This window comes from Ictalurus furcatus, chromosome 6 (genome assembly GCF_023375685.1).
Source record: "Ictalurus furcatus strain D&B chromosome 6, Billie_1.0, whole genome shotgun sequence".
NCBI lineage: Eukaryota > Metazoa > Chordata > Actinopteri > Siluriformes > Ictaluridae > Ictalurus > Ictalurus furcatus.
The window spans coordinates 29,678,650-29,700,381 of NC_071260.1; the positions used below are offsets into that span (position 1 = coordinate 29,678,650).

At 40.4% G+C, this 21,732-nt stretch overlaps 1 protein-coding gene across 1 annotated transcript in view; it reads left to right on the forward strand.

The window, feature by feature from the left end:
* The window catches only part of tbx15 (T-box transcription factor 15), a 20,881-nt gene extending 10,388 nt beyond the window's left edge, over positions 1-10,493 (forward strand). Inside the window, exons 4-8 of the mRNA XM_053627554.1 lie at positions 1,734-1,905; positions 4,159-4,326; positions 4,522-4,586; positions 5,971-6,068; positions 7,674-10,493. Coding sequence (XP_053483529.1) covers positions 1,734-1,905; positions 4,159-4,326; positions 4,522-4,586; positions 5,971-6,068; positions 7,674-8,506 — 1,336 coding nt within the window. The 3' untranslated portion in view covers positions 8,507-10,493. The remainder of the gene's footprint in view (positions 1-1,733; positions 1,906-4,158; positions 4,327-4,521; positions 4,587-5,970; positions 6,069-7,673) is intronic.
* The last annotated feature ends 11,239 nt before the right edge of the window (positions 10,494-21,732 follow it).

A 21,732-nucleotide genomic window follows, 5' to 3' on the forward strand; every position in this document is an offset into this window, starting at 1 on the left:
TTGGGGACTAAATATGTGTGATATCATAGTACTAAAACCAGTATCTTATCTTAAAACTAATGTCTTCCTGACATAGGGAACATGTCGTTTGATTGGGTCCTTTGATAGTTGTCTTTATTCCAATTTTCATTACGTTCAAATGAATGTTGTATGTGTACTCAAAATAGAACCGCAGTCATTTAAAGACCATTGTACAGCCTTTTAAAGAGAGTCATTTAGGGTCTTCAAATATCATGGAGGATTTTAGAAGTCAAAAGATCTTGTAAAATTAAATGGGATTTTCTTTCTGGCTGGGGAATTTACCACAAGGCTTTGCAAATAGAGCGCAAATCTGTCACTGGAATGCTTTATCCGTCTCGAGCTCTGGAGTCTGGAAACACAGCCTTTATTGGGCTTTACACACTTTACTTAGGCACAATGCCTTTTCTAAAGAAGGTTGAGGTTATACTAGATTTGTTAAGTCTTCCTTTATATATTACTTGATTTACTTTTTCTCTTTAATGTGTCAGACAGCTTGGGGGGGGGGGGGGAGAAGAAAATAACCCATTACATCTGTGTATAGCTGTACGTGTACATTTGTGCTGTCCGTCAATGTACAATGAGAAAAGCTCTGGATGGTTTTTTTTCTTACTTTCTCTGTTTTGTAACTTGCCTCTGATGTGTGTGTGTGTGTCTGTGTGTACATTTTTGAACTTTATGATAATTCAAGAGAGCTGGCTATTTTATTTCCTTTTATTGTTGTTTATATATGACTCCATATGGACTTTCTATTTAAATATGAATATGTCCTCAAAACACTCCAAAGGGTGTCATATAAAGTCTGATCTTTATTGATTGTGTTGGTGCCAGATGGCAGATTTATGTGAGATGAAAGAAGGCTAATCAAATTTCCAGTTCTGTTTGGGGCTAAGGTTTCTCCCTTCTTTAACACTTTCCCTGCTACACAGAGCATAACCCTAAACAGGACTCCAAACAGGAAATTACAGAAACGCCTGGTATTTTATGTGTGCGTGTGTGTGTGTGTGTGTGCGCGTGTGCGCGTGTATGTGTGTGTGCATGTGTGTTGTTCTTCTCTGTGTTTGTGTCAGTATTCTTTCGTGTTACATTCCCTTTATGTGTTCATGTCCATGTATCCATGCATATCATTTCTCATGTGGTTGTAATCAATATGTGTGAAGTATGTGTGTGTCCATGTCCATATATATGTGTGTGTGTGTGTGTGTGTGTGTGGGTGGGTGGGTGGTTGGGTGTTTGCTGAAGACTGCAATGAAAAGGATGCAAAGAGGCCACAGATGATGTTTAATGATGCCAGGCAATAACAATTGAGCAAAATGAGAGTTATATCCATGTTTTAGGGTCGACTGACAACTTTGGCAAAGGCGCTGCAGCTAAATACTTTCAGAACTAAAGACCAGAACTAAAGACAACCAGCTGTGCATTAGACAGCAGTGTGTAGAGTCTAAATTGTCAGCAGTGTCAAGAACAAACCGAGAACAGCTAAATTGAGAGGGGTGGGATTAGACCCAAAGGTTCCACATCAGACCTGTTATTTTGACAGGTTTGATCTAGTACATCGATAGAGATATTGCTTTATTTTTAAGCAGCCAGATCTCTGGTATTATTATGTTATTAGGTCATAAATTCAGACCTCGATTATGAATACGTAAAACAATTAAGCTGATAACACTGTTGCTTGGATTACGGTGTCTCATATCACTTCGCTGTATTTGCAGGTATGTTTATCACAGCTCAAAATGGATGGTAGCTGGAAATGCAGACTCTCCTGTTCCCCCGCGTGTGTATATCCATCCGGATTCACTGGCCTCCGGGGACACGTGGATGAGACAGGTGGTCAGCTTTGACAAACTGAAACTCACCAACAACGAGCTGGATGACCAAGGACATGTGAGTTTAATTTATTACAGTAAGATCGCCATCATGTGGGATGTTTGCCAGGTACTGGGATTAGTTGGGTTTTATTCACTATTAGAAAACGCCTTTATTTGTCACGTATTCATTACAGCATGGTGAAATTCTTTTCTTTTTGCATATCCTAGCTTGTTAGCAAGCTGGGGTCAGAGCGTACGATGCAGTGCGCTTGGAGCAGAGAGGGTTAAGGGCCTTGCTTAAGGGCCCAACAGTGGCAGCTTGGCAGGGATGACCCCTGACCTTCTGATCAGACCCTCTGATCCCAGAGCCTTAACTGTTGAGCCACCACTGCGCTATTACTATTACTATTATTAACCATACTTTATTAAGCTATAAGATAACTCCTGGTAAAGCTTTCCTGGATAATATACAGTATCTCATATCTCACTATGAGGCGGCTGCGGATCAGGTGGTAGAGCGGGTTTGATTCCCGGCCCACATGCCTCTATATGCCGAATCGTCCTTGGGAAAGACACCGAACCCCAAGTTGCTCCCGATGGCAGGCTAGCGCCTTGCATGGCATCTCTGCTACCATTGGTGTGTGTGTGTGTGTGTGTGTGTGTATGGGTGAATGAAATACAGTGTAAAGCGCTTTGTAGAACCTCTAAGGTTAAAAAGTGCTATATATATATATATATATATCTATATATATCTATATATATATATATATATATATATATATATATATATATATAAAAGTGCAGACCATTTACTATGTGACGTCACACGTTTAAGGCTATGCATCCGTTAAGGTTCTTTCATATACCACCACATAACAAAATCCATAATTATAAGATGCAAGCTGATGGATTACATGCCTTATGGCCTCTCCCGGCATCTGTAGCCTCTCTCTTTAATCAAATGTTTCTCAGCTTATTCCCAGGTCAAACCCCACTCGATTAATGCTTCATATATTTCACAACTGAAGAGTGACTAGCTAAAAATGCGATACATGCATGCTTATTGCTATATTGTGCAGGAAGATATTCACTTTTTTTTTTTTTTTTAATCTGATGGGATTATTCCCGATGTAAAGTGTGACCTACGGATCGTCTTGGTAATCGACCTGTGTTTGACACTTTTCTTAATATAATTCTTTGTTGTTCCTTGCAGTTCAGTGTGAGTGCACAGAGAAGGTGGATTTACTAAAAGACCTTTAAACGACTCTTACTGACATTCAACATGTTCTGCCATGTCGTCATGGTTATGACTAACACAATCAAAGCAATGTAGAATCATTTGACTGATACACCAGCATGCCTAATGTGCTAAGTATTATTCTATAAGATTTTTAGCTTTTTGTTTCTGAATAGTTTAACTAGCGCTAAATGTGAACAGCTTTGACACTCGATAGCAAAAAAAATGTTTTTCCTCTTTTCATTCCTTATCCGAATCAGACGTCCCTTAATCCAGATTTGAGATGTTTTAGAGTCTTTGTGCTGAAAATTGTCATTCTATGCCAAGTTTATGGCAAGTAGTGCTTCGCTGGCATCGTCTGTGTATGTGGAGATGTTTTTGTTTGAATCGGCGCTGCTATCACTCTACCATTCTGACAAATGTAATAACATATGGTTGTTAAGAACTACAGTGGGCTGGTGTTTTTCTGGAAAATGGAGAAGGGTCTTTTTTCTTTTACCACAGCCTTATAAAAAGAGACTTTTATTTTTTGTTCGCCTGGAGCCAGAGTGGAAGCTAACAGTGGAACGTCCTGTGTGAGATGTCTTGCTATGATGGACAATTTGATCCTTTTATTACCTTCCATTTTCTCCCTCATGCTCACATTAATCCTCATATCATTGAAAAGATTCATATTATTATTATTATTATTATTATTATTATTATTATTATTATTATTGTTATTATTAATAATAATAATAATAAGATTTTTTGGCTATTTTATTGGTTATGATACTGGTTATACCTTAACATGACCATCCCTGGAAATCATAATCAATTCAATTCAATTAAATGTTATTTGCATAGTGCTTTTAACGATGGCCGTTGTCACAAAGTAACGTTAAAGAAACTCAGTGCGCATAATCAGTGCACATTGCCACTTACCGTCGCTTTAAGAGAGGCTTTATTTGTAGCGCGGATGTGGTACGGTGGTAGAGGATGTTCACCGTAAGCTCACTTGCATCTCTGCATTTTTGCCTTATATGACACAGACATGAAACATTTAATACAATAGACAAACACCACAAATAAACGTGCATCTTCATCCTTCAGATCATCCTACACTCCATGCACAAGTATCAACCACGTGTCCATGTGATCCGGAAGGACTTCAGCAGCGAGCTGTCTCCTACTAAGCCCGTGCCCACTGGGGAAGGAGTGAAGACGTTCAGCTTCCCTGAAACTGTTTTCACCACAGTCACAGCGTATCAAAACCAACAGGTCTGTATCACAGTGTAAGCACCTTTGAGGATGTCAGAGTTTCCAGTGTGGCCAACATTGCACAGACTAGCAAAAACGAAAGCTTTCCAGAGCAAGAGTTTACAAAGTCTTCTGGGAAAGTCTATGTCAGTGAAATATTATTTTGTACTTAATATTACTTTGACTTATTTTGATTTCCTCGTTCTCTTCTTGCAGATCACCCGACTAAAGATTGACCGCAACCCGTTTGCTAAAGGTTTCCGGGATTCGGGGAGAAACAGGTCAATTTCCATGAGCGCTGTTGTAACCAATCCTTCCATTACTGCTTGACCAAACAAACATATTTCTCAAATGTTGCCTTGAATATGAAAATAATCCTCTGGAGGTGCATTTTAATCTGCTATGTGCTGCCTCGATAAATCACCTGCTGCTTTGCCCGCCAAGAAATCCTTGTTGATCCTTAATAAAGATATCCAGGGCAGCCAGCAATTCTTCCTTTCCCTATCATAATATCCATCTCTGTATGCGCTCTATCCACATTCGCTCGGTCTTCATTCTTTTCCGTTGTTCCATCTCCGACACAATACTTTTCACTTTGCACTTTCAGTGTTCTCCATCACTATAAGATGTGAATCTGAATTAACGTACAACACGAGAAAGGCTGGAACAGACCCTCGGCACATGAAAGCCTGCCGCCATCTGGAGAGCATTATCAGCACAGATATTTGAGACATCTTTTTTCATTTTTCAAACAATAGAAGGCTTGATTTATGAGCTAGCATGTTCATCGCAGCGAAAATACAGATGAAAACATTATTCGAGAGAACGATATTTATAGACAGAAAATAGAATTACTCGCACATCTATCCTTACTTAACTCAGATTATGGCTTTAAAAAAAAATATCACTCTGTTTGAGTAATAAAGCTGTATATTCACCACTAAATAGCCACAGTCCCATTTATCCACGGAAGATCATGAATACCGCAGAACAGCTTATAATATAATATATGCTCAAACTCCACGCATTTGTCTAACATCTGTTATTAAATCTGTATATTTGCGAAAATTTACAGTCAGTACCATCATTGCTATACCAAGTTGGCATGCTTAGCTGTGCATTTAGTTCTTTTATTTATATTCATCCCGAACCATTGGTTTTGAGGGATTACTCTGTGATGGAGTGCAGTTCTGGCCAAAGTCTGTATTATTAGCGTGTGTGCCTAACGAGCAAGAGTAAGTGGAGACTTACAGCCCCTAAAGGAAGCTGTGTTGTGCAGGCTGAGCCGAGCCTGAGGCTGAGCTGCCTCTCCCAGTACAGGGGAGTAAATCACACAGGAAGGAGATTCGTGTATGGGGCTGAGATGAAACATCACCCAGATTTATGTACACAGTAAAAAGCTGCTCCTTTTTTAAATAAATTTTTTTTTCCCCTCCAACTCCCTTTCTAAACTTCTCCTTGCATCTCTTCTCTCATTTCCATGCAAATGGTCTGACACCCTATGTCCTTTCTATATTGCTTTCCTACACCTCGATTCTCATATCTCCTTTCCTCTGTCTCAACATGTTTTTCTCTTTTTTTTAGCAATTCGTCCATTTCTACCCTATTATCGTCGTCCCCGTGTCCTCACTTCTGGATTTGACCCTTTTCCGTTCTCTTCTACAGGACAGGTCTGGAGGCGATCATGGAAACGTATGCCTTTTGGAGACCACCTGTGAGGACGCTTACATTTGAGGATTTCACTAACATGCAGAAACAGCAAGGTGCGTGGCTAGAGCTTCATTAATGATATTAAAGGCGCGTCAAAAAAGAAAAGAATTTAAAAATGCCCTACTTTACAGTAAATCACCACGATAATGAGACTATAAGTAGACACTACACAACAAAAAGACTGAGGTCTTGAGCTTGGAGATGGACTAGAGAGCAGACACCGTAGACCTGTTCATGTACCAAAAAAAAATTTCATTAAAATAATCCTGTGCAAAAAAAAAAAAAAAAGAGGTCATAAAATACAATTACCTCTGTCCTGGATAGTCATAACTTTTCTTTTTCTTTTTCTTTTTTTTTATTATAGCCATGGCTAATTTCAATGGCCTGGAAAATCAAACGTTACAGCAAAATCTCAAAGCGTAACAGTGACTTAAAGCCAATACTTATCATGAACAGACATCTGTTTAGCATCATGAACCCTAATAGATTAAATATTAATTAAAGTCCCACACTGCTGATGAACTTTTGGTACTCTGCAGACGTTCTTCCTTCCCCAGAATTTCATCTCTCCAGCAGTGCAGCCAGCTCTCTCTGAGTAATCAGCTTATTCCCTTAGCACCACTGAAGGCCCTCTCACCCCTGCCCGACAATAGGGGGAAAAACATGACATCACCCTAAGATCTCCTCTTGCTCAGCCAGCAGAGCAGTACCACGCAGAGTGGAGCTCAGCTGTATTATCGAAGGCATATGGAGCTGGCCCAAACTTCAGCCAAGACTCAGAGTCCTGAATTGTTTTGGACTGACTGCACGATATTTTCCTTCCTTACCATGTGCTCAGTCGAAATTTTTCGAAACAATGAAATGACCACTGGCCAGATTCTCATTAATAAAGAAATATGTGATTATAGATATCCCAAAGCTATCATTCAGTTCCAAGACTTTGATATATATGCGTTTGCATCTGCCAAGTGTCTTTTCCCTCCAATGTTATGAATGATGCTTTTTACATGATGGAAAGGAAGGCAAGCTCTCTTGTGACTGTATATACATATGCCACATTTCACATGACGACATTCACCTCACATTATATCTAGGCTCATTTCAGCTTTTAGATACTAGTTGAACTTTAAAGAGAATTTGTCACTATTTATGAGTGTAGGGATTTTGCTGATTATTGCTCTGGAGAGATACTATCCATTATATGCCTCCAAGTGGCACTTGTTGCCAAACTTGAACAGGGCTCTCTTGTTCCACGAGGAGGTTTAGGATGCATTGCTTGTCCTTAGGAGCCTCTGTGACTGCACGTTGTTCCCGGACTGAAACGAGAGATCACTCTCGGTATGATTGTTGGCTAGCGGTTCTGTTTTTAGAACTGGCCCTGTCTTACTATTTCACTGTTCTTGTGTATATATTCAAGTGCTCTTTATATAATGCATACACAGTATGTCTTTGTACTTGGTGTTATTTTTGTATCTGTGTACGGACGTGTCGATGTAGCTTTCCAATCATCCGAGTCATTTTGAAAGCTGAGTAGCAACAGGGTGGTAGATGCTTTATCAGTTTTACTTTACACATGTCCAGTTAGCTGGTCTTATTACAGCGAAACAGCATGGTCTGCTTGTTCAAATCTCTTACTGTTTGTTAACTGTGCTTTTCAGGAGGGAGCACTGGCACATCTCCTACTACCTCGAGCACTGGTACACCATCTCCTTCTAGCGCGACTCACCTTCTCTCTCCTTCCTGCTCTCCTCCCACCTTCCATCTTGCTCCCAACACCTTCAATGTGGGCTGCAGGGAAAGCCAGCTGTGTAACCTGGGGCTGTCTGAGTATCCTGCCTGTGCCCGAAGCAATATGCCAACCTTGCAGGGCTACGGAGGACTGGCCGACGGATCCTACGGCCGTCTCCAGTCAGCAGGTGGCGGCATGGCCTCCGCCCAGCCTTCAGACTCTTTCCTGCCCCAGAGGACTTCCTCTTTAATTGCAGCAGGAATGCAGGGCAGCACTCACACCTCATTGCCCACCAGTAGTAATGGCGGCGGTAGCACTGGTGGCAAAATGGATGCTTATGGAAGTCAGTTGTCATCTTTCCCCACCTCCCAGCTCCAGTATGTGATGCAGGCAGGGGCAGGTACGGCCTCTGGCTCGTCCGCGTCTCCAGGGACTTCCCCTTCCTCGGCGCACATGTTTACCGGGAGTCATCACCACATGCAGCAGGGCTCATACAACGCCTTTTCCATGCACAATCCATACAACCTCTATGGATACAACTTCCCAGCTTCCCCACGATTGGCCACCAACTCAGAGAAATCTCAGGCCAGCCTGCTGTGCTCATCTTCTGCTGGGGCCTTTGCTGAGCGTCAGTACCTGTCCGGTGGCAGCATGGACAGCATGCCCATGATAGGAAATCCCAGCAGTAGCCAGCAGGTGTCCACAGCCTGTGATGGTCGCCAGTATAGCTCCTCCTCTCAAATGTCTATGCACATGGTTTAAAAAAAGAAAAACAGGGTGAAACTTTGTGTGTCATCAGAGCAAGAAGTCATACCAAACTGTTTCTCCGTCTGTTTTTCTGCTATAATAGAATTTTAGCATTTTCAAAAAATACTGTGTACGTCACATGTTGCCGATGGACAAAGGTACAGAGCAAATCTTGAATCCTTTTAAAAAGGGGCTAATCATCTCATGTGCAGACTTTAAATCACTCATGAGGAGTACACGGACAACGTAAAAGTGTTATTTATGTCATTTTTCTTTATGATACATGCCAAAAATAGGCAAATACATATAAGATCGTATGGACCTGCCTTCTTTACTTTCCAACCTCAATCCAACGCAGTATTGACGCAAATGAAATACTTTGTCTTATGAGGGTGCTCTTGAAGGAGTCTAGTGAGATTTGGTGCAATAATGGACTCACTGAATCATTTCTTATCACACACATCCTTTATCTAAACAACGGACACTCAAAGCTGACCTAGGTGTTGTTTTTGTTCAATAATAAAAGCACATCGATCTGCTTCATAACAAAGTCATTTGAGCGAAATCGAAACATTATGCCAGTGAATATTGTTCACTTGAAAAGTGGAAAACGTTCACCTGAAGGACACCGATGGGCAGGAACTGGATTTGGAGAACTGTTACTTTCGGTAAATTTGTCCTTGCCGATTTTATTAGAACTTGCTTAACCAAATTTGGAGTGTATCACCTTTTTAGACACTAAGCTGTAATGTTGATGTGTGGAAAACATAGAATACCAGAGTATTAAATGTATGTTTTGGAGTGCTGTAGAAGTGTAAAGTATTTAAGTGCTATGTGACAAAACAAATGTGCAGTAAATATAGGTGCCAAGCACAAAACCTCAGCAATGCAATTCAGTTCCTACAACGTACACTATTTGGCAGCCTGTTTAAGAATTTTGTAAGATTTATTCTTTCAACTGGTTGTGAAAGAAGTGTATCGACGTGGTAAAAGAAGGGACAATCGTTTGCTTCCCAAATTGGCAGGAAATGTAAATAGTCAGTCATAAGCTTGTTACCAAAAAATTTTTTTGTCAACATTTTGTGAAATAAAGGACATATTTGTCAGGACTCGAAAGACACAAACCAAAGCCCATGTTTTGACATTTTCAAATGCTGTACAAGCCACTTTTACAACAACTGTTGAAAGATCAAAGGGGTTTTTTTTTTCCCAAGCATGAAAGTGAGGAGACAGGCCAGTACCCTTCTCATACAGTATGACTGAGAGCTTGGTCTTCTGGACTGGACAATGAATGTAAATCTGTGTCTCCTTCTAAGCATATGTCTCTATTGTTGCCATGTGCATGAGACAAGAATACGTTCATGAGGATCTGAAAATGAATATTATAAATAAAGAAATAAATAATAAAAGTTTAATGCTGCTGTTTGTGTGATAAAAAAAAAAAAGCTCATGTTGATGTTACATTAACCCTGGCTGTTTATGATGCATGGTAATATACCACCAGCTCTGACAGAAAGACAGAGAGTGACTTACTGGCTTGGTTTGGTTGGACATGGATCATTTTTACATTTCACAATTTATTATGTCTGCTTTTAATACAATAATAATACATATTTATGGTCACTCTTCTTGTCTTGGTTATACTTCTCATTATCCAAGTACGGTGATTTAGAAGCACAATCAGCATCTATTACATGGATGTCTTCAGAAGTGAGTCTCTTTTTATTATTTATTTTATCCTCGCTCTCAATTACTCTCCCTATTCCTCCCTTTTCTCGGTCCCTCTCAAATCATCTCCCATCAGTGCTCAGTTTCACCCCTGAAATATCAGATCTGAATCATCCGAATGTGTAGTGGACCATGAAGGCATCCCTATGTATTAGAAACACCTGTTTCCTAAACTCTGCTCTAGTTATGATTGGATGTTTTGTTGAGTGCATGATTTCATAATTTGGAGTATCTCCATCTAATCTGGACATTACTTCCAATAATCATTCACATTTCTTTGCATGATTATATTCTCTACGGTAGCATTACCAATCAAGTGGCCCCATGAGCAAATGTACTGTGGTGATGAGGATGCGCATGTACAGATGTACACAAGGTAGTGTTACACACCGAACGCTGGCGATGTGATATGGCCGGATCATGTGGTATGTGAACAGCATTGTGGGTCAGAGAATGTCTGAAATGTCTGAATCAGATATTGAAAAGCTTGGTAACTGGTTTAATATACGGGCATACGACGCTTTTCGACAGATTCCTGGGAAACCGTTGCCCTCTTGTGTTTATCTTTTTTCTCTGTCATGGATTGTGTGTGTGTAGAGAATAAACAATAATTACCGTATATAGGCGTATGAGTAAATGTATCATATTTATGATGACATGCCAACATTGCTACAATGTCGTGAGAAAAAAAAGCATATTGCAGTTATGATATTGCATTAAGAAATGTCAAGTTGTTGCATAAGGACAGAAATGAGACCTTATCTGAATCTGCTTTTGTTTAGTTTGATCAAATTGGGATGATGTCAGACGGTGGATATGGGTATCATTTCTACCTAATGCTTCATAGTAGTTACATAATATGTGTTTACAAGCATTTTCATGGTCATGAGTAAACCGAAATCCCACCCACGTTCAGTTTGGTGAGACAATATAATTCCTCCATTCTTTTATTTTTGTCTCTGACTGGTTGCAGCCCCGTAACAACTCCTTCCATGCTTTATGGAATGGGGTGTTTTTGGTTTTTCTCTCCACAGGGAAGCCATGAGGGAGAGAACAAACAGGACATAGAGAACAAAGGTTGAAGTAGGGCTTTCCACCAAATGGAGACAAGTTCAAAGCATTAGTGGTTACATTCTGACTCAAAGTGAGAAATCTATTAGGCATGAACATCTGCACTGATGTGTAATCCAGCCGCAGATATTCAAAGTAATAGCAATGCGCTGAAGGAGATGGACTTTGATAAAGTGATAAAAACAGACGGAAAGTGTTCAGCTCTGGCTCAGTCTCTTGTGTATCAGAACCGACTGAGTACAGAGGGGTCCTGCTGAGACACTTCCTCCTCTAATGAGAGATGTCCGGCTTGGAGAGATTCTGCAGATCATGTGAGAGACCCTGCTGATGAACTGAGCACTGGATCAGAGCTTTCATTTCATACAGAGCCTGGGACACATCTGAATGTGAGAAGAGTGGAGCTGTAGTGTGGATTGAGGCCTGGTAGAGAGGTCTCAGATTGCCTCCTGACCTTATGAAGCCACGGCTGGGGAGAGTTGGTCTTCAGAGAGGTGTAGAGAGTTGGGGGTGAATGGTGAACAGATGTGGTATAGTAGTCTGTTAGGTGGTATACTGTTGTTGCTGGAGTCTAATACAGGGAAGAAAATGTATTTTACAGCCTCTAGAACAAAAAGAACAAGAACTTCTTACTTTGTTTTGGATAAAGTAGAACTGTTCGACATTCCTTAAAACGTTGATTTTGCAGCAGAAAATAGTATGGTGGAATTAAATAAATTTGACATTTAAGCTTATAGTGTTCATTAAGGATCGCACAAAATGGTCACAACCAGAATAGTATGAACAATAATATAGAAATAATTTGCAAATGACATTTTGCCGAAATACCATAAGTACAACATATACATTTGGAATACATGTATCTATCTATAAGTATACGTTTGCTATTTTTCTACTTAAATATGCTTAAATTGTCTCAGCCTGCATATGGGTTCCCAGGTGGACTAGTGGCTAGCATGCAGTGCTCTCGCCGCTGCAGGATATATGGGTTCCAACCCCAGCCAACCCCAGCCACTGGAGGGTTGAATGAGCTAGTACGCACTCATAGCCAGTTCCAAGCCTAGAAATAGGGAAGGTTGTGTCAGGAAGGGCATCCAGTGTAAAACCTCCGTCAGATTCAAAATATGTAGACGTGTGATCTGCTGTGGCGACCCTGAACGGGAAGAAATAAATAAAAGAAATATATAAATCTCAGCCTACATATGAATTCTTTCATTCCTGACAAAGAGTGTTCTTGGGTCAAAAGCGATCAATAAAAAAAATATATATATATATGTTTTTGATTATTTAAAACAAATGTATCGAAATGTGGCGTATGAGGCTACATTAGCTACAGCTTACTATACTGTGAATTAATAATCGTCTGCTGTGTTATTGCAACAGTGAAAATGTTATGGTCTTGTATATTTTGATTGACTGGCTGGCCCCTGGGTATGATGTGTTGTGAAGCTGAAGCATACACTATGTACATTCATATCCAACAAGGCTAAGTTTTCGACTAACAGAAATTGTCAACAGCACAGTAACAATAAAGCAGATTGCTTAGCCATAAATAATGCAGGCCTGTAATAACTGCCCATTGCCCAAGGCACGCTTTTCTCCTCACTCTGAAGAGAGTGGGCCTCCTCTGTCCTCGACTAAGCCTCAGTACTCACATTCTGTTACTCCATTCGTTACGCTCGTTATTTTCACAGGAAGTTTGTTTAACGCTCAATAGATGGATGACGAACAGCCATCATTCACGTTGCCTTATAATGCAGAGCTAATCCAGATCACCACAACCCCCTACCCTTTCAACAGGGTTAAACATTCTGGGAAATATTCGACCAACACATGTGTATGATAAATCACCTTTATAATGCTTGTCACATAAACCGTTATTATGAATGCTGCATGGCTTACGACTGTGTCCGTCGAGTTGGGGATAATTTGGAGGACTGTACCCGTGCTATGCCATTTTTTTTCGTCAGGCTATGTATGAGTGCGTGTCTGAATGCAAGTTTGGAGAACAGGCGCTGCATTCCTTCATGGCCTTCACCTGGACCTGACCAATCAAATCCAAACCCTAGTAGTGTTTTTATGGAAATTTCACAGCAGCATTTCCAAAAAGCCCTGTGGTTAAATACTGTACTGACTTATTACTTGGGGGGAAAAAAATAGGCATTATCAGCACAGCTCTAATCCATGGTAACAGGCTCGCTGAAAGCTCTGGCGCTCATCCACAGAAACAGGCCTGCTGGACTTGATTCTTATTATCAAGTGAATTTTTTCTAAAACAGCTAAAGATCCTGCCAATCTCTAAAATGTAAACAGGATAATATCTGTCTAGTGTGTGTTTCACTAAAACACACAACATACGGATTTTCATTTTGTTCATTATTCCACATGTGAGTGTTTCTGGGTTGATATTGGGGGAAGTGGTAGCTCAGTGGTTAAGATGCCGGACTGCTGATTGGGAAGGTTGTGAGTTCAAATCCCAGCACCAGTAAGCTGCCACTGCTGGGCCCTTGATCAAGGCCCTCAATTAACCCTCAACTGCTCAGTTGTATAAATGAGATAAATGTTAGCAGCTCTAGATAAGGGCGTCTGCCAAATTGCATAAATGTAATATGATGTAAAATATCAAGCAGAATGGTTTGCATGTGTTTTTTTTTTTTTTTTTTTTACAGAAGTAGAAGTTAACCTGAGGCTTATGTATTTGGGATAAAGTTGGAGTATTTTTGGGATCTTATTCATGATTCATGGAAAAAGAGATCGTGAGGTGATAAATGGATCAGGTCAGTAGCAGTGATATAGTCACTGTACTGGTCTGTGGTGGTCAAGCAGGAGATTAGTCAATCTGGTCAATCTGTGTACCTACTGTCATAAGCTGTGGCTAGTGACATAAAGAATAAGGTTGCAAGTACAGTATGGGGTTACTCTCTGTGATAGGGTGAGGAGCTCGGCAATCCGGGAGAGCTTTAGGGTAGAATTGCAGCTACTCCAAACCGAGGAGTCAACTGAGGTGATTTGGACACCGTACAAGAATGCCTCCAGTCAGCTCCTGCTAGTGCTGTCTCAGGCATGTCCCACTGGACAAAGACACCTGGCTAGACCCTGGACCTGCTGGAGACATTGTGTCACCTTTGTCGAAGCAAACTTTTGGACTGCTTGGACTCTTCTGTTTTGCAGAAAAATTATTTTTTAACAATAAAGGTTACAGCCAGGTTAGCATCCCACGCATTAAATCCTACTGTTACAGTTGTTTCTTGAGAATAGAAGGCAGGTACTGGAGGAATCTAAAAGGGACAGGATAAAGGCTGGCAGATTGATTCAATACACAAAACTACATTAGCATTTTCAAAACACATCCAAATGAGTTTCCTCCCACCTCCCACACGCATACGTGATTAGGCATGCTAAATTGTCCCTAGATGTGAATAAGTGTGCAAATGTATGTACGTGTGGTGCTCTACAATGGACTGGCATCCCATCCAGGGTGCATGTTGTAGTTCATTCATTCATTATCAGTAACCACTCCACAAGGGTCAGGGTCATGGTGGAGCCAATCCTGGGAACACTGGGCATGAGGCAGGGACACACCCTGGATGGAACCCCAGTCTATCACATGACACCATGCACACACTCATTCACATCTAGGGCATTATAATATAGCAAATCCACCTACCAGCTGGTTCTTGGACGTTGGAGGAAACCGGAGAACCCAGAGGAACTCTTCATATCTTCACGGAGAGTACCCCAGACAGACATTAACCTGAGCTCTGGACCAAACTGCGGATCCTGGATCTGTGAGGCATCTTTTGTTGTATGTTTATAACTAAAATATCTCATGGTGGATCGATGATGGATCACATTCATATCCTTATGCAGGATGGTCAGGCAATAACACAGAGTAGAGGTGTGCATTGGACCTGAGATCCTGCTTGACAAAAGGTAAATCTCTATTAAAAATATTACTTTTAACCAACAAAATAGTGCATTTTGCCTTACGGTAGGCATGTTTAAAAGCTCATCATAATGGTGTCATTATGTGTCAATGTGTTATTTCATGAGAAAACTGTGTTATTTTGTGCTAATGTTACGGAATCAGAAAAAGTAAAATCCAGTTTTTTTCCAGATTTTGCAGACATTTAGGAGAGCTTGGATGTGCGCATTATACCCAATTAGATTAGTTTAAAATGATCAGGTGACTGAGTGGTTAATGATTGGTTCGATTACTTTTCTTTGCTTGGTTTGAAGTTAATTGTTTCCAACAGTACAACGGCTTTCTGAGCAAATGTTGCAGAACGCTTTATAAAATTATTAACATGGATGTGGAGCCCAAAAATGAAGAGCTTCTTGTAGTACCTCATCTCCTTCCTCAAACAACAACCTGGCTGGCAAGTGGAAAACTTGTTTAGTAAAGGTAATACTGGTACATTTGAAGTTAACGCATCTACTAATTGTGGGCGCACGGTGGCTTAGTAGTTAGCACGTTCACCTCACACCTCCAGGGCCGGGGGTTCGATTCCCACCGTGGCCCTGTGTGTGCGGAGTTTGCATGTTCTCCCCGTGCTGCGGGGGTTTCCTCCGGGTACCTCCGGGTACTCCGGTTTCCTCCCCCAGTCCAAAGACATGCATGGTAGGCTGATTGGCGTGTCTAAAGTGTCCGTAGTGTATGAATGGGTGTGTGAGTGTGTATGTGATTGTGCCTTGCGATGGATTAGCACCCTGTCCTGGGTGTACCCCACCTTGTGCCCGATGCTCCCTGGGATAGGCTCCAGGTTTCCCCGTGACCCTGAAAAGGATCATCGGTATAGAAGATGGATGGATCTACTAATTGTAGCGTATTTGAATGCCACTATTTACTGAGCTAAATTTCTCAGCGCTTGTAGAGTAGTATTATATAACATCTATAATTTGTGTGCTAACTAAATGAGCTAGATTATATAGTTCAGTTCTGTTGTGAACTTTGAGCCAGTTTCAACCGATTTCTTTAGTCGCAGTCAGTGGAAAAATAGAGCAGTGGGTGCAAGAGGCAGTATTTGTTTTGTGAATGATTTGTTCTACCACTGCGGATCAGTATACCAAAGTAAAGGAAGAGTCGGCTCCTGCTAGAGCTGTATCAGACATGTCCGTCTGGATGGAGACACCTGGCCAGATCCTGGACCCCGTTGGAGACATTTGGTGTCATAGTTGGTTTAGGAAAGTCTGTGGATCACCCATGAGGAGCTGGAATTTGTGGCTGGGAATAGAATAGAGAAGTCTGGGCTGACCTTTTTGGCCTGTTGCTAACACAATCCCCACCAAGGAAAGAAGACGAAAAATGAATGAATAAATGATTTATGGGTATGGGGAGTTAGGTCAGACTTTCTGCAGGCGTAGTCATTATTTTTTAATAAAAATAATAAAAAGCAGTACACAATTCTTAAACATAGTTTTTGGGGTTTTTTTGTTTTTTTCTGAATTCAGGTTCTAATACAAGCCTGACACTGACTGTGTAGCCTCTTCTCAGCTCTGGCTTTGTAACTACAATACAAGCCACAACATCAATGCCATGCTAATCCACTGAAAAGTGATTACAAGGCTATTACTGTGATCACCATTCTGAAAATGAGTTTGGAAGCAGCCCACAGGAGAGAACAAGAACAATGGCAGCATTTGATACAGCCCTGGCCTGTCCAGTCCTCCCTTTGCCATTGCAGGAGAATTGGCCACATGGCTGCAGTATTTTGCTCAGTGCTGGTGACAAGGGACACATATGTTGTTATGGTGAGAGGGCAAAGGTGTTGACAGACAAGTTTCAAGAATGGCATGTGAGTTTAGGACCTTTGTTTTGGGGCCATTTTCAGGTCAGGGGTATTGAGAAAATAGACTCTCACACTGTTCCACCTGGCAAACTTTTGCACTGTAATCAGATCATAATAACATTATAAATGTTTTATACTCTAATCATTTTTTTCCTCCTTAGATTAGTGACATTCTGGACAACTATAAAGGAAGAAAAATGTTTGGGTTTTTTTTTCGTAATTAAAAAATATTTTATATCAGATTGAAGTATGACTTAGTTTTATGTGTTTTATTTTGGATATACTTAAAATATGTTTGCACTCTGTTATACTCTGTTGTAGTTGTTAGTATGGGTTTGAATAAAAAAGAATAAAACACACTGTAAAACCGGGTAAGTTCATTTAACTCAAAAAATTTGAGGACACTAATTGCCTCAAAAATTTTAAGTTGATAAATCAATTTCTTTAAGCCAAATACACTTAAATATAACAAGTTTGAGTTCAATTTTTTGTTATATTTAAGTGTATTCGGCACAAAGAAATTGATTCATCAGCTTAAAAATTTTGAGGTGATTAGTTTCCTCAGATTTTTTGAGTTAAACGAACTTATCCAGTTTTACAGTGGATTTGATCACAAAAGAAAATATAAATAAGAAAAGTTCTTCTTAAAATCGAAGAAGTGTAGAACCACTGAGACCCTTCCTGGCCTTTATGGTAAAGTGACCACACTCCTCAATAAAAGGCAGGAGACCCCACACTCTGAAATTGCCAAAATACTACAGTGCTGTGAAAAAGTATTTGCCTGATTTCTTCAGTTTTTTTGTATATCTCATACTAAATAGTTTTAGATCTTCAACCGAAATAAAACACAAAACAAAGGCAACCTGAGTGAACACACAATACAGTTTTTATTTTTAATCGTTTTTTAATTGAAGCAAAAATACGTTATCCAACACCTATCACCCATGTGAAAAACTGATTGCCCCCTTAAATTTAAAATCTGGTTGTGCCACCTTTAGCAGCAATAACTGCAACCAAACACTTAACTGGAGATCAGTCTTTAACAGTACTGTGGTGGAATTTTGGCCCACTCTTCCTTGCAGAACAGCTTTAGTTCTTTAGTTTAGTGTAGCCATACTGAATGGTTTTCGAACATGAACTGGTTTAAGGTCCTTCCAATTGGTTCAAGTCAGGACTTTGAAAAGACCACTCCAAAACTTTAATATAGCTTTTATTTTAACCATTCAGAGGTGAACTATGCTTTGGATCATTGTTTTGCTGTATAATCCAGCTGCGCTGGATGAGTTTCAACTTACGACTGAAGACGGGACATTCTCTTTTAGGATGTTCTGGTAGAGAGCTGACTTCATTTTCTTTCAATTATTGCAAGTTGCCCAGGCCCTAAAGCAGCAAAGCTTCCCCACACCATCACACTACCTCCACCGTGCTTGACCATAGGTTTGATGTTCCTACTGTGGAATTTGTAACCCTTCCCAGACTGATGTATTTCAATCACCTTCTTCCTCTTCATTTCTTTCAAATTTAGCATGGTGTGTGACTGGGTACGACCTTTTAACCAACTTCATGCTGTTGAAAAGTTTGCAGTAATCAGGCCTGTTCGCGTCTAGTCCAGTTGAACCCTATTATCAGTGCAGTTTCATAAATTTGGAGAATTAGTAACTATGGGGGCAAATAAATTTTCACACAGTGGCCCAGTTGGTCTTGGATAACGTTTTTGCTTCAATAAATAACATTATCATTTTAAAACTGTATTTTGTGTCTGCTCAGGTTGCTTCTTTGTTTTATCTTAGATTTCGTTTTAATTTCTGAAACATTTTAATATGAGATATACACAAAAACAGAAGAAATCAGGATGGGGCAAATACTTTTTCACAGCACTGTAGATCACAGGCTATGAGAAACAAGAACTCTTTGGCCTGTAATTACAACTGAAGGAAACTTGGCGATGCTCAGCACCTAGCCAATTTCATTACTGCGGCAATGCACAGTCATGGCAGCATCATGCGATGGAGACAGGGAGGCTTATCAGGGTTAAGGGCAAGAAGAATGAATCAAACAATGAAAACAATTAATTGAATCCATGTAAAATAAGGCTGCAATGTAAGAAAATAAAGTAAATGTGAATCTGAAAGACTGTATGTACATGGATTGGTTTGCAGGTAAATATATCAAATTAAATGTTGCCATGTGCAACCATAAGAAATTGAAACTGGGGCTACACGTTGTATGTGTGAGCACTGGTGTGTGTTTTTGTCTTGCATATGGTAGTCACACAACGCTAGGCATTCACAGCATCACACAGCACACATTTATTTAATTAGGCAGGAAGCAGACCCTGTGACATTCTCCCACTTATTTATGATGTGTGACGCTCAATGACGAGGCCAAAGGGCTACCAAAAAGGAAGCGCCCTATTTTGGAGTTTGGTACAAATTTATTTTCAGTCATAATTCTTCATAGCAATTAGTTGCGTCTCGAAGCTGCATCTGTTCGGAGGGCTAACCGGAGCTGAGGGTGTTCCTTTGTGAAATCTTATGTCTGTGTATAGGAAGCAGTGGATTAATGGATGGATTCATTTCATCTGGTCGTATCTTTTCTAGCTGATGTTGATTGTAATCATCTGTTACAGGTCAAGTGCAACATTATGATTTTGGTTTTCACAATTTGTAAGACTTTGTAAAAATAAAATAAAATAAAATAATAAAAAAGTTAGTTTTCAACCAGCTACACGCATTTACAGCTTTACTGAGTTGCTAGCAGCGCTTATTAGTTATGATCAAGTGCAGTCGACTAGGTTTATGACTTGCCAGAGTAGTGCAGGTCTGAGAGCACACCCAGGTAGTCCTGTCTCATCATAACCTCAGTCGGTGCGTGTGTATGTGTGTGTGTTTGGCACTGGTCGAGAATGTTTGTTGAGTGGAAAATGGACTCTAAAGCTTCTCTACTCACCTTTCGCAGTGGCAACATTTAGCACTCCTATCTATGCCTCTCTTGCCTGTGGCCAGAACCCTACCCGCACCCATATTTCCATATTAAGTTTTCACAACCTGTTTTCGGAGTGATAGGAGGATAAAGTGATTTTACAGGAGTAGTGCCCTTCAACAGATGGTCAGACACCGTTGGGAAGGGGGAGGTATGAAGTTTGAATGTGACAAAATGCAAAGTGGAATTTGCCAGTCCCTCCATTCCAGAATAGGCCCAGGGAAAAAAGCTTGCAAGCATACGATGGCATGTCCTTCGCGAGCCTGGCGAGTTTGGTTGACAGCTGCGATGTTTATAGGCCGGCTTCGATGACAGTCAGGCGGGATGGCTTGGCTCTTTTCAGACAGGAATTAGGTTTGTCATCAGATTCTAAAATCCATCTGATTTATTGCATTTCCACTCTTGTTTTCCCACTAGACCTCCTTTCACCCTTCCCGTGAATGCAACTTCATCACCACCCAAGATTCAGTCTTCATGATGGGTTGATGTCATTTGAAGAGGGGAGTTTGTTTACCTCTTACTTCCACCAAAACGATCATTTTCCTTGGTGTGTCGTTTCGTTCTATCAAAGAAAAGTTGATGTTCGTTGCGTTCCACTTCCTGAGGCCGAACTTCCATGCTTGAGAGGACTACTTCAAAGTTAGTCGATTCTTAATATAATAGATTTAAGGAATGCAATCCAACAAAAGACAGTACCTCCAACAAGTGGCACTTTTATTTCAAGAGCATAGAAAGATAAATGTTTCTCAGCTGAGAAGACATCTATGATGGCAACAGTCTTCATGACAAGATTTTATAAGTCAACGTACTCATAGTTGTTGTTTTTTTTTCTTCTGTTATTATATTGTGAAATCATGTAGTACCTGTTGATATATTATTATATGTAGACAAAGACTTCAGTGTCACTTTGTGGCTTTGAAAAAAGAGCCTCGTCCATAAAGTTTTATGAAGGTCAACAAACCGTACGACTTTCACACTATTGTTGTATTTAAAAAAGAAAAAGAAAAAAAAAAAAACAAGTTGAATGCTTTAAAAACGAAACAATGTTATTTGACGTAGTCACTGCATTTATATTCCTCTCATAGCCAGGAGCATCAATAAACATCAATTTCACTATCAAAGATATACGGTGGGGTCTAATCATTTGAGACCACATTGAAAATCTAGGATATGAACAAAACTACTTTGTACGAAAGGTCGGATTTTCCGTGAGTCCTATCCCTTCCACTGAATCATACGTTCAGATCTAACATGGATCATCAGGCTTAACATAAACCCGTGGAGTCTGCTTGAATGCACCCTGTCATTAAGGCAAAAAGGGGACAGACTAAATAGGAAGAAACTCTGAAATTCATGCAAATATTTCTCAGCTTCTACTTTTCACTCAAGTTGTTGCCAGTTATATAATTTGTAATGAAAATACATCTATTTTCCATACCTGGAGCCTATCCCAGAGAACACAGGGCACAAGGCACGGGACACCCCTGGACAGGGTGCCAACCCATCGCAGGGCACAATCACACACACATTCACACACTACGGACAATTTGGACATGTCAATCAGCCTACAACGCATGTCTTTGGACTGGGGGAGGAAACCGGAGTACTCGGAGAAAACCCCCACCCAAAGCACGGAGAGAACATGCAAACTCCACGCACACAGGACGGCGGTGT